At 38.5% G+C, this 23,773-nt stretch overlaps 2 protein-coding genes across 3 annotated transcripts; one reads left to right on the forward strand and one right to left on the reverse strand.

Annotated features, from left to right (window-relative positions):
* Window positions 1-465: 465 nt before the first annotated feature.
* cpxm1a (carboxypeptidase X (M14 family), member 1a) lies at window positions 466-10,642 on the reverse strand. Its single transcript, XM_034144514.1, has 13 exons — window positions 10,283-10,642; window positions 9,323-9,432; window positions 8,162-8,301; window positions 7,917-8,001; window positions 6,611-6,761; window positions 4,986-5,074; window positions 4,705-4,828; window positions 3,361-3,557; window positions 2,542-2,721; window positions 2,081-2,375; window positions 1,849-1,988; window positions 1,671-1,773; window positions 466-1,376 (listed from the first exon to the last, which is right to left on the reverse strand). The coding sequence occupies exons 1-13, from the start codon at window positions 10,596-10,598 to the stop codon at window positions 1,054-1,056; spliced, it is 2,253 nt and encodes a 750-aa protein (XP_034000405.1). The 5' UTR covers window positions 10,599-10,642; the 3' UTR covers window positions 466-1,053.
* zmp:0000000662 (RING finger protein 145) lies at window positions 9,428-23,363 on the forward strand. 2 transcript variants are annotated; one of them, XM_034144513.1, is made up of 11 exons: window positions 9,428-9,445; window positions 14,674-14,932; window positions 15,561-15,669; window positions 15,989-16,080; window positions 16,557-16,798; window positions 17,167-17,345; window positions 17,545-17,685; window positions 18,579-18,761; window positions 18,867-19,014; window positions 19,459-19,815; window positions 21,723-22,511. In XM_034144513.1, the coding sequence occupies exons 2-11, from the start codon at window positions 14,764-14,766 to the stop codon at window positions 22,509-22,511; spliced, it is 2,409 nt and encodes an 802-aa protein (XP_034000404.1). In that variant the 5' UTR covers window positions 9,428-9,445; window positions 14,674-14,763. The 2 variants fall into 2 exon arrangements, with proteins under 2 accessions (XP_034000404.1, XP_034000403.1); XM_034144512.1 differs by lacking the exon at window positions 9,428-9,445 and adding an exon at window positions 13,686-14,029 and having other exon boundaries at window positions 21,723-23,363.
* The last annotated feature ends 410 nt before the right edge of the window (window positions 23,364-23,773 follow it).

The raw sequence follows: 23,773 nt of genomic DNA on the forward strand, positions 1-23,773 counted from the left end.
TTCTCTTTCTGTCATGTTTTACCTTCACACTTAACACAGTAACGTTTGGACAGTGTCAGAGTGTTGCTATGGTGTCGTAGAATGTTGAGAGTAACGTTTTCCAACGGCCGTCTCTCTGTTTGTAGCTTTCTTAAAATGAAATACAAATAAAAATACAAACCAAAAAAAAGGTCTGTCTCAAATGAACTAGAACTGTTTCAGACTTTCTCGAGGGTAAGAGTTCAGTCATTTTACAGTTCAAACTGGTTTTAGTCTTAGGCTATCTACATTTATGTTTACAACACTTTCCAAGAAACAAAACGTTTTGTTAATGAGTTATTGAACAAGTTTGGTTCCATCAATATCTTTATAACCTTGCGAAACTTATGATTGTACTTTAGCATCTTGTTAACCCTAATTTTAGCCCAATGTTATTCCTAGCCTAAAGCTTCCCCTTTGGTGCAGATTTAGACAGTAAAATACAGATACACAAATAAGTAATATTTATTACAGATGTTATGGTCAATCAAACCAAAAAAGACACATATTTTGAAAAAACATGTCACATACAGTATCAGACCAGCTGACACTTAAATCCTCAACTCAGTCGTCAACATCACTACAGCAACTGCTATGTCTACTCAAACAGTTCATAGGAATAAAAACAAAAGGTAAATTAAACTTTAACATTCAGTGAAGGCTGTTTTTAACGTGAAGATGCACAAAATCTTTGTCAATCTTTTTTTTAAAGTTCAGATTTTGTCCATGTTTTGGAGAAAAACAAGGATCCTGTCTTAATCAGCCCTAAAGGGTCAGTACAGCCAAATGATGAGCACTTATCAATCTCAGAGGCAGATAGTTCACAATATATATGCTTTAAAATCACTGGGGATATTCAGAAATAAATATATTTTGTTAATTGGATGAACGGACCCTTTAATCTTGTCCTTCCTAGCGGGAACAAGTCCCTTTTTCCAGAGGTCAGTTTTCTCCTTTTGAACTTCTTGAGCTCATATCCGGGGCTTTTCTTTGGCCCCTCTCCCTATCTCCCTTCTGCCTCTTGACTCTCCCCCGTCACGCCCCCCGGGCCTTCCTCTCCTCCTGCAGCCTCCTCTGGCCCTCCCTGCGCTGGTTGAGGACCTTGGTGGAGGCGCGCAGCTTGCGGAGCCTGAAGGCCCGGAGACGCAGGTGGAGGAAGTCCTGTGGGATCTTCAACCCCTTGGCCCGGATCTCTTTCAGTCTCTGGAGGGGCATTTTGGTGAGGGTGAAGTCACAGATGGTGGCACGTGGCTCCATGCCAACATGGCACCGACGCATTGAGGGGAAGTAACCCTCAGCCCAGACCACCACCTGGTACTCTCCTGGGTTCAGCAGACGCCAGTAGTCCCCGTCAGCAGCTGAGGAAATAAAAACAAAGAATGTGATGTTATGTTCCTGGAAATTTGCTTTTTGTGGTTAATTTCTGTTCAGGAGTAACTTTTATCACATTTAAAATAGGGCTGTAACTAGGTTTTTTATCGTTAAAAAATACAATATTTCTTCATTAAAAGCAGAAGAGCAGCGAGGTTTCTTATGCAGAGGAGTTAAGCAACAACATTTTGATCTAGCGGTATTGTATATTCAGTAGAGTGAATTACAGTTGTGAGGTCAAATGTCATATTAAATATAAAATATAAAACGGAGTGTCTGACCTGATCGTATATCATGGTTGTGGTCCTCCACCTTTATCACAGCATCTGATATTCCTTGTTTGGTCATTTTATCCCTTACGACACCCTTGATGCCTCTGTGAATCTAAGACATACGACAATTTAAAATGCTGGATTTAAATGAATGTTTTTTGTTGTTTTTTTCTTTGCACAGACTGACCTGCTCCATGTACACCAACAGAGACTCTTTGTTGTTCTCCCACTCGATGGGAAGCTCGCTGGCGTGAGGATACTTATCACAAGACAACTCCACCGTCACCTCGAAGCAGTTTGTGTGCATGTAACTGAAATCATTCATACCTACAGGAAAGACATGCAAGTAAACAATGTGCATGTGAGAAATTTCAGCCAAAACAAAAGGTTTAAAAGAATGTCTTCACTCAAAGACTCACTCCCAGGGACGGTGTGCCAGGCTCCTCCATTGATGATGTTGTTGTGCGCCTGGAAGTCCTCGTAGTGGCAGAGGCGTCGGTTGGGGTTGGCCATCACCAGGTTAGTGGAGGCGTACACGGTGGCCAGCCAGCGGAAGAAAGCGTTGTCGGCCGTGGGGGTGTCCTCCTGGGGGGCCCAGCCCACGGTGCAGTCAAAGGGATACGAGACCACCAGCTCCCCCCCATGAAGGTTAGCACTAAGCACGAAGGGAATATCCTGCATCCAGCTGATGACCGCACGCGTCTCTGGTGAAACCTGGGGGGGATTAACATATCAAACTTGACATAATATGATAATAAATAAAAACAATTTATAAATCAATGTGTCCAAGTGATATACATTTACAAAAAAATTCAAATAAAATGACTGTTAAAAAATGGCATAGTGTTGGAAATAAAGGTGGAAGGCCTGATTTGCTTACCATGGCGTCCTCTTGAGTGTAGTACTCTGGGATGGGGATGTAGTGGTTGGACACTTTAGACTTATCGGTGGCCATCTCCTCGGCGTCCCACATGATGCTGTTCAGGTCCGGAAAGTTAGAATTCAAGTCGATTCCTTCAAAACTGTATCGTCCCTCAGCCCATCCCGAAAGCTCAGAGCCCTGCAGCAGAAAAGTCGGTCAGAAACTGATGAATAAAATCATTTTTTACAGATAAGGGTAACATTTTAACTAAAAGATATCATGACAGAACTTTCCCAGTTTATCACAAACATTAAGACACTAATTTGTTGTATTACACATTTTCGGAAGTTTTTCAGTTTGGATATGCAAATTATGCATTATTTTAACAAATATGTGCACATTTGCAATAATAAAACTGATTTGCCATGTTTTTAGTAATATAATGTTCTATAAATAATATGTATGAAGAATATCCTCTGTAAAAACCTTCCGAGTATAGTAAGGAATTAAACTGGAAAGTAAGGTGCTACACATTTTAAGAAAACCTTTTTCAAATGTATGTATTTATTTGTACATACTAGAGGGAAATAGGGTAAACAGTTAACTAAAATATATCAGAATAAAACTTCCCATTCTGGTTGTGTGTAAAGAGCTTTCACTTAAAGCTAGATTTTTGTGAATTTATAAGAAATCTACAGATACACAGAGGAAGTAAAATAAACACCTAAATGTGTATTTTGGAGATTTTCTATCAATTTCCCTGAATACATGTTAAGGATGCAAACCAGCCCAAAATCTCTCAATTGACCATGATTAAATGGGATAAAGTTCACCCACCTTCTTATAAGCTTCCTCGTATCCGTCGGGGTTCATGGAGGGCAGCAGGTGGATCCGAGTGTCGGTCACCAGCCGGACGACGCGCTGGTTGCCCTTCTTGTATTCCTTGCACAAATACTGCATGAGGTTCAGGACGAGCTCTCGGCCCAGAGCCTCGTTCCCGTGCATCCCGGCCACGTAGCGAAACTCCGGCTCGCCTGCCAAGAGGGAAATCAAGAGAGTTATTTTACATGCAGAGCAGAACATATGAAGGAATGTGTCTGGGCCAGTTCACACTAAACATGATATTTGGATCTTATTCAGTTCGGTTAAAGTTAAAGCCCAGAGGCACATCAGGAAATCATTGAATATGGTTTTGTTTCAGGCAACAGCACTTTGCCAATAATCATGTGTTTATTGGACAGATGTGATGGAAAACATTCCTTTAAATAAAACTCCAAAACACCAATAATCTGCTCTTCATACAATGCCACAAAAAAATCAAGACTTCCCTTCTGGTTTTTGTGTCTGGCAGCAGGGATTTAACTATAAAACCACCAGTTTTACTAAGTATTCACACGTTCTACTAAAGTAAAAGATGTAATTAATGCAATTTATGAGACGTAATAGAGCATTAGTATGATCATTATATACTTGCATTTTCAATTTCCACATGCAAAATATCAAACATGAATGGGTGGCTAACCAAAACATAATGTTTAATGCATATTTAGCAGTATAAAATGTGACACTCATTGCTGAGCTCAATCTCAGATAAGTCTTTAGCATACCAGCTTTCAGATGATGCAACCACTACTATATGGCATCTACTCTTGAACTGCTTCTTACCGCTAAAACAGACATACATGGGTCTAACTGTGTCTCTAAATAACCCAAAGAGAAAGCCATTTTGATAAATGTTGGAAACTCCTTTTTTATGGCCCTGCATTTGCAGACAACATCACAAAGAAAATGTGTCTTGTCTCTCATTTCAAGCCATTATCAGTTGTTTATATGAGAGGCCTCCCTGTGTGCTGCTGCAGAGAAGTCTGTGTAAACACTGCAGGAAGTTGAACTGAGCAGCTAAACACAGAGTAACCCGAGGAACATGATGAACTCTGGTCCAAAAACTTCAGACTTTTATGTTCTGAACTCATGGTGCTGCTTTGCTGCTTTCTCCTTCTTTGAGATCTGGCGGATGTTTATCCTTTTGTGCTGTTGGTTGTTTGTAGACTTATTGCTTCAGCTGTACTAATATATCATTCAAGATAGTTTAAGCTATCATTTCATAAATTCCTGATTTGTTTTGTATGTGAGAATATAGGTACTTCATCCACATCTAAAGAAGAGCTGTATTGCTCTCACCTAGTTCATGTTTTCCAGGGTTGTCTGAGATCTCCATGACGTACAGTTTGAGTCCGGTGTAGCTCTTCCCGATGGTGTAGATCCGCGTGATGTCTGGGCACTCCTTCGTTACAGACTTCATGAGCTTAAAAAAACAGAGGCGGAAGAAGATAGATAGAGTTCAATCTAAACTGTGCAATAATCTGCACTATTTTAAGAGTAAAATATCCTGCATTAGCTTTAGAGAAACCACAGTTACTCATTGTGCATGTGTGGCCCTGCAGATTTATTCACATCCTGACCTTCCTCATCTCTTTGTAGTTGTGATGTCTGAAGTCCAGAGGGTCTTTTGATCCTAAATCCTGTTCCGATGAGTAGATGTCATCTGGATCTAAGAGGAAAGAAAGAGCAGATTTACTTTCTTTTGTTGACTCACACACATACACAAAACAGGAAGAGACAGAAAATGACTGCAAAGAGACAAAATAAAAACTCGAATGGACACAACATGACTACAAGCCACACACAACCACTACACAGGGACACAAAACAACTGCAAAAATACACAAAATGACTAGAAAATGTCACAAAGCAACTACAAAGACATGCAAAACACCGACAGAGATAAAAATGTTTTTACAAAGAGATGCAAGATGACTGCAAAGACACAGGAAAATAACTAACAAAGAGACAAAAAATTACTGCAAAGATACTCAAAATGATATGTAACCAATAGTGGAAGCAAATTAAGATTCTCTACTTAAAAGCACTAAAAACACTGCTGTCAAACTGCATGTGATTCTATAATTTAGGGTGCATTTCACATCAACAAAACAGTACAAAGAAAGTGTTCTTTCTCAATAGAACAATCAGTGGTTCAAGTTAGTATATTCCTCAGTGTAACATATCCACTGGTTGCAAAGCTTAAACATTTTTTTATTTTATTTGATATAAATGTAATAACTGTTACTACAGTTATTACAGTACTGGGTAACTTAGTTGACAGGTAACCTAGTTGACAATTTCCCTATTTTGACCCATCATTTCAATGGTAGGCCTTGCTTGGATGACCACATGTCATTTTCTTGAACAGGTTAACATCACATTTGAACATATAATTGAATTAAAATCATTAAACAATTGTAAACCATAACAATGTACGTAACATTGTTGACGGTCAATGAATATACTCATTGACAATGTGCTATTATACATAAAATATTGTAAAAAATATTATATTAAATAGTGTGTTCAAAATGTCTGCCAAAGAGGAACATGGCATCATGTGATGCTGGTGACATGGTATTGGGACAAACCATTTTTGAGTTAAATGGGGGAGTTCTGTTAGTAACATAGTTGACAGAACTTTTGCGGACATTCATATATTAAGATATTTAAATTATTTAAAGGAGGAAATCAATTAAAAATATGTTATTATTCTTTAGTATTTAGACTTTTGAAATAAATGAATACTTTTTTTTATTTACTTTAATGGTTTTTATTCATTATTTTGAAACCAAGACACCCTCAACTGAAAAACGGACAGAGCAAAAACTGACAATTTAAGAACATCATGACACATTTCAAGGTAAATAAAGCATAGGATGCACATAATGTTTGTGTGATATTATAACATGCTTTCCAATAATAGGCAAAATATGATATTTTTGAAGAAAATAGTTGGAATAATTATAATTATCATCAATGGAAATCAATGGACATGGAATGTACCCTAAATTGTAGAATCACATAGGCTAAAAGTCCTAGATTCAAAACTTTAGGTAAATGGTCTAGGCTAGATCTGCCAAATGTAGACTCATGTGCTGCAAATGGTTCAATGTCCCTACTACGTTAATTATCAGTAAAGTACTTAAGTAGATGTAATTAGTTACATTCCTCCACTGTTTGTATGACGAGTTTCACCCACCATGCACCCGGCAGCCGAGGATCTCCGTCCGCAGGCACACGGTTCCGTTGATGTACCAGGTCTGCGGGTTGATGCGGATAGAACGGGCCACCGTGGGAACAGGAAGCACACCGAGCACCGGGGTCCATGGGTCATGGTTACCTTGAAATATCTGTACAAAAAGAGACGATGACATGAAGTTAAACGCACAATAATGTTCTGCCACTAGGGGGTTCTCAATCAAAACAATAACAAAAGACAGCATCGGAATTTGTACTTGCTGTCAACTTCTCCAGATTATAATGACTACACTGTTCATTCGTTAAATATTTTGATGGTGAGCTGAATTATCCACAGAAGTCCCCCCTTAAAACAAACAGACCATGGTGAGTAAATCTGATAAAACACTAAATAAAGCAGTTTTATGTAAAACATCTATGTGTTCCCGGCTGACACGCTAGGCTAACATTAGCTCAACATCTTGTCCAAATGTTTAAACATTTAGACATCCGATTTCTGGACAATCAAGGTCCAAAAAAGTGTATAGTAGGCCTAAACATGTGGCTAAAACCTGAAAGCACAAAAACCAATCGCTGACGCATGCGCATAGGTGATTCAAGGCCTTGACAGGAAATTACTAAAATTACAAATTTCTCTAGGTTTGAAATTTGTTGTCAAAAAATGTCTTGTGTGACTTTCAACTCCATGGAAAACGATCAGAAGTCAATACAAACCTGTGAACCAGGTGCAGGAGGTCAAAACGGCATGTTGCAGCCTTAATCAACGTGTATTTTAGTTGGAATACACGTTTTGAATCAATAAAAAACAAACACTATTAATCTTAGAAAGATTAGAAAAAGTATTTTCAATATTTATTTTATAGTCAACTCAACTATTATTATGCCATCCACAGTTGAGATACTTCCTGAACTCTTTGTGTTTTCATCTTGAGTTACTTTTTCTTTGTAAGAGCTGTTTATGGTAGATATTTCACTTTGCCACAAATTCCAAATCTGTTTTCCATTAGAACAAGCTTCACTGGTCAGAGTGAAATTAGAGGGGGAAAAAAGTTCCTATCCACAAACTGTACTTGTACTTTTGTCTTTTTTGCATGTCTTTGTGAATATTTTTAGGGTTTGATTTGCATCTTTTTTGAGTTGTTTTGCCTTTCCTTGTGACTGTTTTGCATCCACTTTAGTTGTTCTGTATCTTTTCAATTGACATGTTTCTATTTTTGAAGGTCTTTATAAGAGTTTTGCATCTGTTTTCCGTCTTTTTTCCCTTGGTCCCCTGGGCTTGTCCCTCGGTAACCCTCCATGTTTCTTACCGCCTCTTCAGTCCCGTTCATGCAGGTTTTCCAGGTCACAGAGTCATTACTCAGCTGCACTTTGTAGGTGCGCACCCAGTCCCAACTGCAACAAAGACAAAACGTTTATTGTTAATATATAGACTTGTGCAGTGAAAGAACATTGTAGTGTGTCTTCTGTAACAAGTCTTCTTTTGTTTCTTTTTGCAGCAGTTTTTTTATTTCATTTCGGAAGACTATTGATTTGAATTCTGATGCTACCTGACCTCCAGATGGAGCTTCTTCCCTGCAGGATGACTCCGGTGAACAGCGTGGGGTAGATGGCGTCGATCTCCAACCACTGGTTCTGGTCCTTATACTCCGCACACCAGGCTCCATCGTACAGGTCTCCGTCCGCGATGCCAGACTGAAAATACACAGTGACTTTTCAAACAGTCTCCTCCAGAATACATTAAGCCTCTTTATGAAGCAATGCAGAATAGTTTTGTGTTGACCCTGATAATTGCTTTCTGCAGGCTGGCTCTGTGATTTACAGATTGTTTAATTTAATTTCCAAGAAACTCACTGGAGTAATCTACATTTTATTTGGCAATAAAAGCAGTGGGGAATAACGTGAGGGAGATCTGCTTTATTTTATAGACTGTTAGTTTCAGAAATGTGCAGCAGTTGTTAAACATGATCATTTTAAAGGGGACTTATCATGCAAAATGCACTTTTGTACGTCTTTTATACATGAATATGTGTCCCCGGTGTTCCAGGGAACTCACCAAGTGTCAGAAAACACAACCCTCTCTATTTTCCTCCATACCTAAATCTCTAAAAAAGGGGCTGCAACGGATCTGATAAAAACTGATCCAGATTTGAACACTGTCCTGACGTCAGGACGGTGGCGCTACGGCTATTGGGCCAACTCCACCAATCAGGAGGAGACAGCCACGGCCATTTCCGTTCGAAAGCGCTGGAGACGCTGTAGTACATATGCCAGGCTAGTAGATGGTGCTGTTCTCACAGAATCAGCCCTTGTAAAAACAGAGCTAAAAAAGTGCAAATTGAGCGAAATGAGGCATGGCTAAAATGCATGATCTGTTTGGTATTTTGAAAAAAAAAAAGTATAAATATGCCTTATATAGGTATGGTCCTACACTATATTATTAAAAATATAGCATGATAGGTTCACTTTAAGTTAAAGAGAAGGATACTAATAATGTGAGCTGATCATTTGTGCATCTTTGTATTCAAAACATAATGTGGGAACTACACAGGGTTTTTCTAAATAAACAAAATGTCACTTCAACACTGCAGCAGAAAGGGAAACGTATAATCTCCTGCTCTCTAATCTCCCTTTACAACATCCTGTTTCCTGTTGTGCTTTGTCTTGCTGTAAGAAGCAGCTGTCTGTACTTTGTGTGATCCATATGCAGACCCACCTGGATGTTCAGCCTCCCCCTGTGAGGACCCAGACCCGACCTCTGGGAGGAAGAAGCCCGGATCTGGCTATCATCGACACGCAGAGACTCCAGGCCAAGAGGAGGACAGTCTGCAAAGAAAAGGTGATAACGTCTTGTGGAGTTGCAGATCATTAAGAAGCTTCTGAAGGGTTAAAAACTCTCCTCTGGTTTCTCTGAGTAAGCAAACACACTGCAGATGTAATCAGTGGATGTTATGAGAAATATGTATAAGTCATCCTGGGTTTTTGGGAGTTTTTGGAGGCCCCTTCTGCAAAGGAAACTGCAGATAAGTGAATCCTGTGGAGGGTTTGAATGTAATTTGAGACAAAGTCGGGGCAGGAAAGCTAAAAGTCCAGCAGAGCTACAGCTGCAGCACATTTCATGGCTCAAGGAGCCTCATGAATCACAAACACCACGAGTATTGGCAGAAGGGAAGAGCTATGCGAGTTCTCTTTAGGTCAAGGGACGATTTGATGGAGCATCATTAAAGTTAAAGGAGCAGTATACAGATGTCTAGTTTTCAATTCATATGTGTTGGGCTTTTATCAAAGACTTGCAGTCATTTATTACAAAAGCTTCTGTTTCTCAGAAGTGAATATTTACTGTATTCTTCCGTGATGGTAAACTGAACCTATTGTGGTTTTTGATTCGGAAAAAACAAGCAATTTGTAAACGGCACATTTTTGCTCCATACAATTGGTAAAGGATCTAAATATGATTGATGAGCAACAATAACAAGTAGGTAAACAAAGTTTTTAAACAAACCTGGGTTACTCAGAAGCATTACAGTAACAACATGATATAAAGCAATATTTATTCTCAAAATGCAAAAGTTAGCAAATGAAAGCCAGAAATTCAGGGGGTCCCTGAAGGCATCATTAATTAATTAATTGGCTTCTAACAACTCTACACAAAAACTAAAAATATACTTGTTCATACCCAGTTGTGTTTTCTTCTCGTCTGTCTTGCTTGCATCTTTCTTTTCTCCGTTGTTTTCCTCCTCACTGTCCCGGCTGATGTTTTTTGTTACATCGGTGGTGTGTAACTTCTGTGCTGCTGTTGGAGTCGTTTTGACTGTGCTGTGATTCTGCAGCTGCACAGTGACAGACGCAGCTGTACTTGTGCTGTTTAACAATAAATTAACCTGAGTTGTTGTATCATCTGTCAGCTGCGCTGCGTCAAAAAATCCTCCCAGAAAAATGACTGCAGCCAACGTGCACAATGACTTTTCCATTTTCCTCTCTGTGAGCTGCATGCTGCAGAGTGAGTGGGGAAAAAAAAAACTCTTGCCAGTTTATGTGGAAGATGACAAAGAGCCAGACTCTTTGCACACAGCCCTCCCCCTCAATCCCACCTCCCCTCCCCTCACCCTCCCTCCCTTCCTGCCTCCCAAAATTCCAGTGAAAATGGGATTTAAAAAAATACTTGGGAATATTACAGTTTGCTTAATGCTGGTGTACACCGGTGAGTCAGTGATTTAACTACTACATGAACATCTTGTATACTATTGCATTTTCTGTTTTATGAAAAGGATGTTATAAGATTTAATCTAGTACTGTACTGAAGTACAATTCTGAGGTACTTGTACTGTACTTGAGTATTTCCATTTATAGCTGCTTTATACCCTGCTAAATTTCAGAGGCACATTCAGATAAATACATACAAAAGTTACCCAGCAGTTAAAGTAAATAGAAAAGTTCAAATAAGCTCCACCTTTACAGGCGTCAACATTATAGTGCCTACAAATCAATTTACACAATAAGGGACACATTCGCCCAGATAGTCCCTCATATTTTCGTACTTCCACTCTTTTTCCCAAATCCCTAAGATCCCTAAAGCGTTAAAGAGACCACAAAGCTCAACACCAGACAACATTTGGATGTTTTTCCTCGGTCTAAAAGCTCTACCAATAAAAAGTATAGCCCAACCGTTTAACAACAGTTTGATATATCGAGGCCAAATATTTAGTCTCTCACTGCAACCATGTCCCGAACAGCGCTCACTATTTGTTATCATCGGATAGATAAAAATGAGAACACACAGGGTCCAACTATACTGAAGCACTCTTGTGCAGCAGTCAAGCCTTAGACTAAATACGAATGAGTTCATGAAGAACCAAATGTACATTAAAGAGTCTTTGTTAAATGTTTATTTCTTGTCTTAAATATTTGTCTTGGTTAATGATGCAAAAGGAGCTGCTGTGATGCAAGAAATGTTTCAGACCTCATATGAAAAAGTATTATTGTGTCATATCGAATAAAAAGCAGCTGAGACATTAACCGTCCGATAAACATCATAAATCCTCAGTTGTTGTTGGGTCATCTTTATCTCTCTGTTTTGTATCCATCAGACTATAAAAACAGACTGATATTTATAACAGCAGTAGCTACAAGTACAAGTACACATACAGGAAACCCATCACCAAACGCCATATTTTCAGACTGTCAACAAACCCTCACATCTGTGTTATATTTAAATCGTTCTGCCATGCTTTACTCACACAGCTGTCAGCATTTGGTGAAATGAATCACACAAATAATGCAAGACAGCATCAGGAGAAACAAGTTTACTCTGTGAGCTGCATGTGACGTGTTCCCAGATGGTGTGCATGCATGCAAACACAAACAGTCCATACAGTGAGGCTGTCTCTGGGTGTGTCCAGCTTTCAGGCTCTCTGATGACTTTCCCTCCTGCACAACTCTGAATGTATCCACTGCCATTAACTCACTGAAAATCCTTCAAACCAGTTTAATTTCAGTTACTATACCTGTCGTTTTACAATAAACAGTATGTTATGATGCCTTACAGTATATCATTTTACATTGTACATCGTTTTATCTCTTTACATTTTACATATATAGATGACTTATTTTAGCACTTTACTTGCACAATTGTGCCACTTGCTCTTTTTAATTTCTCATTTCTTTGTATGTCATAAGTGTAGCTACTTCAGGCTGAATTGTTGGATGAGCCAGGATTTAAACATTTTTTTGACAGTGAACAGTCAGAACCAGAAACATGTTTATTACCATGTAAGGTTTACACGTACGAGGAATTTGACTTGATGTCATGGTGCATACATACAAAATAACATTACAAAATATTAGAAATAATACAAAATATGATAAACAGTGAATGGAATCTTAAATAAAATCACTTTTTAAGCATTCAAGATTATAAAACAGGATCCAGGGCTCACCACAAATTGCAGCTTTACTGAATGCTGCCTATATCAATGTTTTATGTAAGTTGATGTGTGTCTGAATGTTGTTTGTTTCATTAACTTCTTGCTGTTTAGCTTCAAGTCTGTGTATTCCTCTTTCATGTGAAACTGTTTTATGCTGCTCGGTTGTTACAGAGATTCTGAATATCAAAGGGAAATACTCGTGTTTAAAAAAAAGTGTAACAAAATAAAATCTTAGTTCAGTTTAGGTCAAGTGTGACAGGTTGAGGCAATGCATAGGGCTCATGCATGGGTGTAAATACATCTTCCAATCAGGGGGTTAGTGGTTAGATTCCTAGCCCCTGCAGTTAACATGTTTAAGTGTCCTTGAGCAAGATGCTTAGCCCCAAATTGCTCCTGTAGGCATGTCTTAAGTTGCTTTGGATAAAAGTGTGAGCTAAATTATATGTAGTGTAATGAATAGTCAAACATGTGACCACAATAAACAGACTGTTATAATGATGCACACTTATGCCCTTACTCAGTTTGCTTATGTCAGAGTATCAAGTCAGAACATATTTAGCAAAGACTGTATCAGGGGTTTTGGGAGGATACAGTATTTTAGATTTGAAAGAGAGAAATCAATCCTTTGCTCAAGCCATTATTTAATGATAAACTCAATTAGTTGTTTCTATTTTATAGCGAAGTTTAAGAGCTAAAGTGGAAACAAGGGACTTTTTTAAAGTGATAAATCTCTGTTGTATTAAATCAATAAATAACAACACTGCATGATAAACCCCCTTTTTTGTAGACTCACCCACGCAGTCGGGAAATGCATATTAGTCATCTCTTTTACTAAGAAAGTACAAGATAACATCTGTTCTTCATAGCCAGATGTGTCGGCCATGAAGTGTAAATCTTGGCAGAAACTGATTTTTACTGTTGGTTTTAAACATTAAAAATGATAGAGAGCTTGGTATATTTTATCAAGAGGGTGTGGGGCTGAAAGGGCAGATTTTTTATAAGAAAAATACTGACACCAGATGCTAATATCAGACAATAAAAGAGGAGCAGATCTAAGTCATAATAAGTCATCAAGGCCATACATCAAATCATTAAGAAAATAGTTACGATCACACTAATCGTTACTAGTTGTAGTAGTAGTAGTAGTAGTATTAAAACTCGACTTTTATTTTGAGATCAAGGATACCTGTACCTCATTGGTTACTTTCGCTGTGACGTATACACGGGAAGTGGCCACGCAAGCGAGCGGAATCATAACATTGCATTTGAAGTCTCTCTACTCATCCATTTATCGTTGAATTTCAGATATTTCAATTAAATGTTTACATGCCGGCTGTTTCTAGCTATATTTGAGAAGCAGAAGATATAGAAAAATATTAAAATATGTTACGTGTGATGCTGCTATGAAAGAAAAACATGCTGTTGGTCGCCGTGGAAGCTAACCAACAGCAGCTAGCTAGCATATGGCTGTTCGGCTGTGATGAGTACCACCGTGCAAAGTAAGTGAAATACTGTCATTTTATACACACTAGCTACTTAAAAGCGTTGTGAATATTATGTTTGAATTCATAAGATTACTACTGCACGTCTCTAGCGTTGATTAAAGGCTTAAATGTGACGCTAAAGGAGTGAGTATAGCTAGTATCGGCCTGTTTGCTCAGGGAAGTCAAACAGTGCCTTATGAACTTTTAACTTTTACCCTTTAGATTCTGCATCACAATCACATGCACATGTTTATTGCACAAAATAGCAATTTAAAGATATTTATGTAGGATTTCAGATGTTTTTAAAAATGTACCTCCTGCAAAACTGAACATAAAAGTATTATTCATCAGTTTTATGGTTGAACTTATTGTATGTATTTTGAAAAATGAAAATGTTGAACTATCACTTATCACTGTTTTAATTTGATAACAGTTTATGTACTAGTTTTAACAAAAATACCTTATGGAAATGTCATATTCATAAAGCTACATTACTTAACTCACCATATATTAGGTTGATTTTGATTTAATGTGATTTACTATGATTTATATTACCCTTATATAGTTTCCTGAAATAACTATTGTTTTTTGTATTGATTGGAATGCTTTGGCTGATATAAATCAATTTAAAAACATGAAGTTTCTGTTGTGTTTTTCAGATGACAAGAAGATGAGCAGGAGGTGCGCTGACAGCATGTGACACAAACAGCTTTCCACTCATCACACACCCCCTCCCCCCCCAAATAAAGATGCCTCGACTGGAAGAGCTGGCCAACGTGGCCCTGAGGGTGCCGAGCATCCTGGTGCTGGACCTGCTGTATAAATGTGACATTGAAGGGCTAACGGAGCACCTCAAGGCCAAAAATGATGACATGCTCTTCAAATACAAATATGTCATCTGGAACATGTACTACATTGGTTAGTATGCACATGAGGAGATATTGAGCATGTTACCTTCAAGGTAGGGTAGGTAAGAATGGAGAAGCCAGCTCGAGTGCGCTAGAATTTGAAAGTACACAGCCGAAAAAAATCTGCCCCTTCCTTCAGACTTCCTTACAGAGCCCCTCCTCCAACACACACGCACTCGCACATGACCAATGAGGGCACGAGATAAGTTTGTGCACAGATGGAAGGCTGACAGGCAGGTAGGCCATCCAGTTATTTTAGCTGGGCCGGCTCAGATGATTGGTCGTGCTTTTTACAGCGCTACGACTTCCACAGATGGAATTTTTTATGTATTTATTGTCAAAGCATTTCATGTATTCATTGCTATCGGGATGTTAAGAGCATTCCATGGAATATAACAAAAAGTGTTTCTGAAGTGAATTACCTACCCCACCTTTAAACAGGAGAGTGTACGTTGACACCATGAAGTTGTTTTACTTATTTACTTTGTAAAGCTTTTCATTGACTGTTTGTGAATCCACTTTGTGTGCCTTTCTAGTGTTTATCGTTTAGATTTTTAGAAGAGTATTGACTAGTATTTTAATTCCTGGCTTCATTAAAACACGGAAAACATCACATGAGCATTTAATTTGTCTTCCAGGGCATCTCCTTAACTTGGTGGTGTTGGTTCTTCCTCTGAGGCACATTGTGACGCTCTACCTCCACATCCTCGCTGCACTCCTCCTGTACATGGGGCATCAGATTTCAAAGTGAGCTTCTACTAATACTACAACTACATATATTATTTTGTAATCATGCAGATTTGTTAGACTAACATCTGTTTTCTCTCCTGACGCTTTGACATACTCTGTGTATCCAGCATGTCTGTGGAGAAGGAAATCACTTTAATAATAGGTGTTTGAGACTCTACCTCATTGCAAACATTTTCAAATGTGTCATTTATTGATGTACCCAGTCTAGATAAAACATTCAAATGACCTAGTACTAAATAAATAAAAATGTTGGCAACATTTGGTTTTAAGATATCCTAAAACAATTGTGTATTGTTTTTTACTGTTCATTTCGCAGGGATTATGTCCGTGACGAGCTGCAGTACGGTTATGAAGGAGCGGTGTACCTCGATTCTCTAGCCTTCAACAGATTTGTCTCTGCAATGACGAGTGAGTCCACAAACTAAACGTACATGTTAATATGAAGCATTTACACTCATTTAGTTTCAAATTCAAAAGGACTGTAAATAAATAGCATGTCAATGAAAAGCCTTCTCAGCTTCATTCATAATGTTTGGCATGTCTTTTCATTTTGTTTGAACATTTAGAATCAGAATCAGAAACGGGTTTATTTCCAGGTAGGTTCTCACGTACGAGGAATTTGACTAGGTGTCGTGGTGCATACATACAAATCAAAAAACGAACACAGATAGCGAACTATATTAAGAACACTGTAATACAAATATAGTAAGATGGCAATAAAATAAAGCAGTACTTTACATTGAAATAGAATGCAATACATTATAGAATATCAAATATGTGCAGGAAGCAAGTATTTATGAACAGATGACAGATACAGATAAGTCGTTTACTTGCATTTCATACAGTCTAGGCATAAAATGGTGCTCTTGTGATTTCCTGTGCAGGTCAGATTATTCTCAGCACGCTGTGTGCCTTCCTGATGAAGAGCAGGAAGGTGTGGCTGTTCTCGGCTCACCTGCTCCCCCTGCTGGCCCGACTCTGCTTCCTGCGGCACGCCACGCTGCTCACCGTCAACACGCTGTCCGTGGGATTGACCGCAGCGGGGATCACCGTGTTCCTCCTCGCACATCTCTTTGTGCCGTACCGCCTCGCAAAGGCTGCCTATTCAGAGCTGCTGCAGCTGGAGGTACTCTTATTCTGAGATGTATTTATATTGAAGCACTTTTTCAATGCATCCTGTTTCTCATACGAGTTATTCAGATTATTTGACTATTTTAGACATACTTTGTTCATTCATCTAACCATGTTTCGATACTGTTTACTTTTTATTTTTGAAAATGAGTGTTAAATAATTATCAAAATTAAAATGTTCCATTACGACAACATTCCTGTGTTTTAATACAAATGATTTGTATTTGTTTGCTATCAAATGTAACACAGAGTTTCACTGTCACACAAGGTTAAACCAATCCTGTACTTACTGTTTGTAATGCTCTTTAGTTCTCTATGTGTCCATTGTTTCACATTACTCTCCACATGAACTCGTCCCCTCAGGTGATCGAGCTGTACCGACTCCTGGCTGTGGGGATCTCTTTGTGGAACCAGTTTGCCGTCCCGGTGCTCTTCAGTGTTTTCTGGTTTGTCCTCTTTGTCGTCCAGCTGTTCTCAGACACCATGTCCACCAAATCCTCGGCAGCAGGACTTCAGGGAATCCTTTTCTTCCTGCTCACAAGGTGCACATTTCACTAAATATATTTACTCAAGCACAGTTTGCATAATGTGGGTTATAGATAGTAAAAGATACGAGTACTTCTTCCACCTATCGTGATGTGATTATGTGGATTATTATTCCTTTGTGTGTGTTTTTACCTGACATTAGGCAGGTCATATGTTTTAATAACTGTTCTTTTTTTGGTTTATTGCACCCCTCAGTGTGTCTGAATGTTGTGCCACACCGTACTCCCTCCTGGGTCTGGCCTTCGTGGTTTCCTATCTCGCTCTCGGGCTGCTCAACCTATGCAAGTTCTACCTGGGAGGTCACGCAGCCGTTCTGAACGAGAACGTCATGCACAGGTGAGATCTGCAAGTGTATAGTATATCCTAGTATAATGAAGTCCTGTGCTGTCTGCAGGTTTATAACCAATTAACTTCCATGTATAGAAAATGTATCATATACTATATATATATACACAATAGAGTATTTTATCTAACAGTTTCAAGTTCATATCTGACGGCTAAACAATTAGCTGAAACTCACAATAAACCTAAGTAAACCTGATGTTATGGAGATTCATCTCTACAAAGCAACCCCCTTTCACATGCATTGCATTTTAATAAAATGTGCACATTTAAATGTCTGTTTGTTGGTTCGTTCTATATTTGTGTGTTAGTTTCCTTCTTGAGTAGAAAGTTTGAGATTTATTTTTTGCGTCTTTCTGATTGTGCCTGTTACCACTGGGTGGCGCCAAGCTCACAAACTGGCAGCAAACGTGGCAGGTGACTTTCGAGAAATGTACTTTTGACTTTGCTCAGGGATTTCCTGGAAAACTTCCTCTCTTTGTTCACTCCCCAAACGGTGTCAACAACAGGTGGCAACAAAATCTTAATTAATTGTAAAATTTATAGTTTTTTTATTCTGACCAGTGTTAATGCCTTTTTATTTTCTGTTTCACTTTCAGTTAATATTTTTGTTCTTTTATTTAAGGTGTCTATTGTACATGATCACTTGTGTAATTAAACAAAAAAGTAAAACACTGTAAAAAAATATGGTAATAGAAAAAAGTGATGAAGCTTTGTTGCAAACAAAAATGAAAGAAAAAAAATAAAATCTATTTATTCCATTACTCATAAGAAGAGAGCGCTGTTTGTATGGGTGTATGTTTACAGTTGAAATGATGTCATAAGTCAAGCCCCTATGTGTTCCCCTCTCTTTGATGATAATCATTGTTTACGCTTGCTGTGTTCAGAGGTGTGACGGAGGGCGTCACTCTGCTGCTGCTCGCTCTGCAGACCGGCCTGCTGGACATACAGGCCCTGCAGCGCACCTTCCTCCTCAGCATCATCCTCTTCATCGTGGCCACTTCCACCCTGCAGTCAATGATCGAGATAACAGATCCGATTATTCTGGCGCTCGGTGCATCCCGCAACAGGTAACGGCTACTCCTGTCATTACCATTTATTATGGCGAGATGCAGATTAAGATTTTTGAGGTTATAGGCCAAGAAAGTTCTCTGATATTTTTCTCTTCTGTGCAGGAGTGTTTGGAAGCACTTGCGTGGCATCAGCATGTGTCTGCTCCTGCTGATTTTCCCTGTGTACATGGCTTATAAAATCTCCAAGTTCTTCCACATGGACTTCTGGCTCCTTATACTGGTGTCCAGCTGCATGCTGACTTCCCTTCAGGTAGGATCTTCATGAGTTATTTAGAAGGAAGGAAGTTGGAATATGTTTTTTTTGGACAAGAGTTGAGTGGAAGTTATAAAACGTTTTTATCCTCACGTGTTTCAAAATATTTAAAATATCATCCCGCTAAAACTTTTTATTTGTTTATCTTTTCTTCAGAATAAGAAAATAAATTGCTAGATACATTTTCCTAACTTACGACTTCCAAGATTCTATAATCACATAAACATCTACATTTAACACTTACATTTTTTTCAAAACACATCTGGAAAATTAGTCCTGACAAAAAAATGTTTTCTCCCACGTGTTTAAAAGATAAAATATTATACACCTTGTAAAATAGATCAAAAAGTCCTACTAATAAACACTGCTAGTCACATCATTTCCAACATAAAGCCCATTATTTATGCTGTTCTTGATTCAAATATTCTCTGTTTGTTCCAGGTCACAGGCACCATGCTGATCTACTCCCTGTTCATGGTGGAGCTGTTCCGCCGCGACCCGATCGAGAGCCTCGATGAGGTGATCTACTGGGTGAACGCCGTCAGCCGCGTGCTGGAGTTCGTGGTGGCACTGTGCGTGGTGGCGTACGGCACCTGGGAGTCTCTGTTTGGCGAGTGGAGCTGGATGGGCGCCTCCGTCATCATCATCCACTCGTACTTCAACGTTTGGCTCCGAGCTCAGTCCGGCTGGAAGAGCTTCCTGCTCAGACAGGAAGCGGCGAAAAAGATCAACTCCCTCCCCCTGGCCACGGCTCAGCAGCTGCAGGAACACAACGACGTCTGCTCCATCTGCTTCCAGGTCAGTCACCTACCGTCCCACTGGGGAAAATACAACAGCAGAGCACTATAGAAAATCTGGATACAAATACGCAACACACTGTTAAATACAAAAACACTTTTTTACCCTGATTTGGCCATGAAGAGTGTCTTTAAAATCAAAGTGTCTACACAAAATCATAAGGAAAGACAGTACACGTGTGCAGTAGTTTCTTTTTTTATCTTATCGTCAATCAGTGTTTACGCTGTTGTAAAAACTATGACTTCATTTGTTACTCATCAACCTTTTTTTTCCATGACTAAGACGAGACAATGACAAGGACGCACAGGCGTAATTCATTCCAGATGTGTCAGTATCGACATGCAATTACATTGTTGACAAAAAGACAAGACTAAATGTAGTTTTAAAAAATATAAAGATTTACTTTTTTACAATCAGAAATATAGAAAAAGAACACAAATAATCAAAAGCAAAATAACCCAGTGTTCAATCTGACAATCTTATATATTTATTCAGATACAAAATCTCTACACAAGTATAGAGTGATGTTGTTCATTATCAGTAATGTTCATTCACAATGCTGACTGTAACATACACGGTGTACATATTGTACTTTATGAGTGTGTACTTTCAAAGCAGCTCGATCTCGTTCTTCCAGTTCAGCTCTCGCTGCTCAGGCATGAATCTTTGGCCTCCAGCCCGTTTGTTTTTTGATAAAAACCGGTTTAAGATTTTTTAACCTTGTCTTCAATGAAGATGACAGGTTGAGTATCAAGGAAGCAGCTAAAGAAACCTTTATAATAACAGAGAACCGGTTATTCTGGCGCTCGGTGCGTCCCGCAACAGGTAACGGCTACTCCTGTCATTACCATTTATTATGGCGAGATGCAGATTAAGATTTTTGAGGTTATAGGCCAAGAAAGTTCTCTGAGTCTTTTTCTCTTTGTCTCTTCTGTGCAGGAGTGTGTGGAAGCACTTGCGTGGCATCAGCATGTGTCTGCTCCTGTATATATAGGTTGAGTGTCAAGGAAGCAGCTAAAGAAACCTTTATAATAACAGAGAACATTTGTGGGGAAGCCTTGACATTCACTGGTTCAAGAGCTTTTCAAGTAGCTTCTTTAATTAAAGAAAATGTAAATAATAAAACTAATTAATTTAAAAAGGAGATTAATGAAGAGAGGTGACATTTAAAAAAACAGCACACTGTATTAATTTAATTTGCTCATATTGTTTTCAAAAGAATTCCAATAGTGCAACATGTACTGTACAGTATTAATGTTTAAGTGTGGCTAATAAGTACACTAACAATATACCTAATGATATAATAAAGCATATTATTTTATTTATATAAGGGAGGCGTATGGCGCAGTGGGTTCTGTGTAGGTGTTCGGATCAGGGTTCGGATTACAGGTTCAAACCCCACTGCAGTCAGCATGTCGTTGTGTCCCTGGGCAAGACACTTCACCCCAAATTGCTCCTGTGGGGATTGCCCACAGTACTGAGTATGTAAGTCGCTTTGGATAAAAGCGACTTACAAGTAATATGTAATGTAATATATAATACAGACTAAATAGTATATAAGTAAAAACCAAAATATAAAAGTCCGAAACAAGCATTAAAAACAGCTTTGTTAATACAATTTAAAATATCTCTATAAAACACATTTTAGACACCTAAAACAATACTTTTCAGTTTAAGTGTACGCAATATTACACATTTTTTCACCGCTTTATAGTGCTGTCATACAGCCCTTTTTCTTTTAACTGTGATATCTTCAAAGTCACCAAACTCCAATGACAAAAACAGTTACTTTTTGGAGTTGCTTAGTTTGTGTGATGGTGTGACTTCGGTGAATCCCAAGTAACGCTTTTAGCTAAATACTGGTCTCTAGTTATTGTTTAAGTGGGTTATGTCTCTCATCCTCACAGGAAATGAGCTCTGCTGTGATCACATACTGCGGACACTTCTTCCACGGAAACTGCCTGCGCAAGTGGCTGTACGTGCAGGAGACGTGCCCCATGTGCCACCAGAAGGTGCGCCCCAGCCCCAGAGAGAGAAACACAGCTTCAGGAGACGCTGCAGAGGAGGAGGCAACTCCCAGAGACACGGGGCCGGATCCGTCTGCACAACAAGAGGAAGATCTGAACCAGGACAACGGCTCGTTACCAGAGATGCAGAGCGATGCTGTAACTCCAGATCCTGCAGAGCAGCAGGAGGAGATTAAAAGCGTTGAGGATGGAGATTGTGCGAGAGAAGATAACGACAAACAAGATGAAACTCAAAGGGAAGCTGTTCAAGGACTTCGTTTCAGCTCCAGTGGAGATTTTGTTGGATTTGTGAGCCCCTGCTCTTCAGGGGGAGATGCAGAATCACATAACACCTCTCTTTCTAACATGCACAACGAAGGTGAGGAGAGTGGCATAGACTCACCGCTGCCATCGACATTAGAGCGCCAATCTGCCTCATATGGAGCAGAACGTGAAGACAGCAGCAGTGCTTTCTCTCCTGAAAACAGGGATCTTAATAAACACAATGACTGTGAACGAACAACCAGATCATGTAGCCTTGAATCAAACAAAAATCTTGAGGCATGCGGTGTAAACAGCCAAACCTCAGTTAAATCTTCTAATAAAAAGTCTGAATTCTTAGACTGCGTTGAGGATCCTGAAAACCATAAAGCTTCTTCCTCCTGCACACGCTCAGAGGACAGTGACTGACTGCATCAGTGCCTTGGGAGGATGTCAGAGGGTGATCTTCCATAATGAAGGATTTAAACACATTTGCCTTCTCTCTGTGTTAACCAATCAAAATGGTCTTTTACTGGACAGTGTAATGAATGTTAAGGAAATAACATGTGTTTGTGTTTAATATGGGCTACGTTCAGACTGCAGGCTAAATGCTAAAACGTTATAATAAATAACCACCATTAATAAATAATATTATACTGATAGTAGTTTTACTGTTGTCAAACAATGAAATGCTAATTAAAAATGTTAACTTTTATTTAATTTTAATATTTTGTTTGTTATAATAATTGATATTATATAATTGATTTGATCTTTTGCATTATTGGATCATTTTCATTTTGGCCGCTTCCATATATTGGGTTTTGAATAATATGCCGGTCTGATATTGGTAACATTTGAAAAATAAATAAATCAGGAATGATCCCTTGCAGTGTGAACGTAGCCATAAAGAGACTGAATTGTGTTGGGTTAAAATCCCTTATTGTACAACTGTAAAGAAATTAAATTATAATTCATAGAAATGATTAACAACTATGAAACAATTATCTTGCATCAATATTTACCAAATTCTAGAAGGTTACAGGTAAATATGTTTACTAATAAATTACATTTAAATTAATTCATTTGGTTTTTCTGTAGTTCTCATGTAGTGCAGTTTTGTGAAAGCAATATGAATGGAAGTTTCAGCATTTGTCTCTTTAATTCATAAGGCAGCCTTTTGTTCTGCTTCTCTGTCTCCCAGTATTACATTTCTGCTTTGAACGTCTGCTTTTCATTTTTTAACTGAAGTCACTGATTTAATAAATTCATGACAGGTGCACAGTGAGTCTGACTGAAGTTTAAACTGAATATACACATACATTTTACATGTTCACATACATTTAGAATCATCAAAACATGTATTTTCTTGTAGGTTCTTTATTTGTTACACCTCGCCAACACACGGATAGTAATGTACTCTTTTGTTTTTCAGATCATATGTTTGTTTGTAGGGTTTTCCCTGAAAAAATGTAATACAAGAATTCAATTTTTTACATTTTCATAGCACATAACACCATTAAATTATAAAAGTATACAATAGTTCACATTTAGCAGTGAATAATAAAGAGAGCAACTTTGATATATTCTCTTGAAAATCATAAAACATGCTTAAAACACTATTTTACATTATTAATATAACTAATAACTAAATAATTATTAAGCGGCTGTTTTAAATCATAACATCACCATTT

The sequence above is a fragment of the Trematomus bernacchii genome, unplaced genomic scaffold (assembly GCF_902827165.1).
Source record: "Trematomus bernacchii unplaced genomic scaffold, fTreBer1.1, whole genome shotgun sequence".
NCBI lineage: Eukaryota > Metazoa > Chordata > Actinopteri > Perciformes > Nototheniidae > Trematomus > Trematomus bernacchii.

Coding starts and splice junctions, on each gene's coding strand:
- cpxm1a (XM_034144514.1), bottom strand. CDS start 10,598: ATGCAGCTCACAGAGAGGAAAATGGAAAAGTCATTGTGCACGTTGGCT. Junction 8,002..8,161: donor GGAAGAAGCTCCATCTGGAG/GTCAGGTAGCAT, acceptor TCTTTGTTGCAG/TTGGGACTGGGTGCGCACCT. Junction 2,722..3,360: donor ACGAGGAAGCTTATAAGAAG/GTGGGTGAACTT, acceptor TTTCTGCTGCAG/GGCTCTGAGCTTTCGGGATG.
- zmp:0000000662 (XM_034144513.1), top strand. CDS start 14,764: ATGCCTCGACTGGAAGAGCTGGCCAACGTGGCCCTGAGGGTGCCGAGC. Junction 16,799..17,166: donor CAGAGCTGCTGCAGCTGGAG/GTACTCTTATTC, acceptor TCGTCCCCTCAG/GTGATCGAGCTGTACCGACT. Junction 19,816..21,722: donor TCTGCTCCATCTGCTTCCAG/GTCAGTCACCTA, acceptor TCATCCTCACAG/GAAATGAGCTCTGCTGTGAT.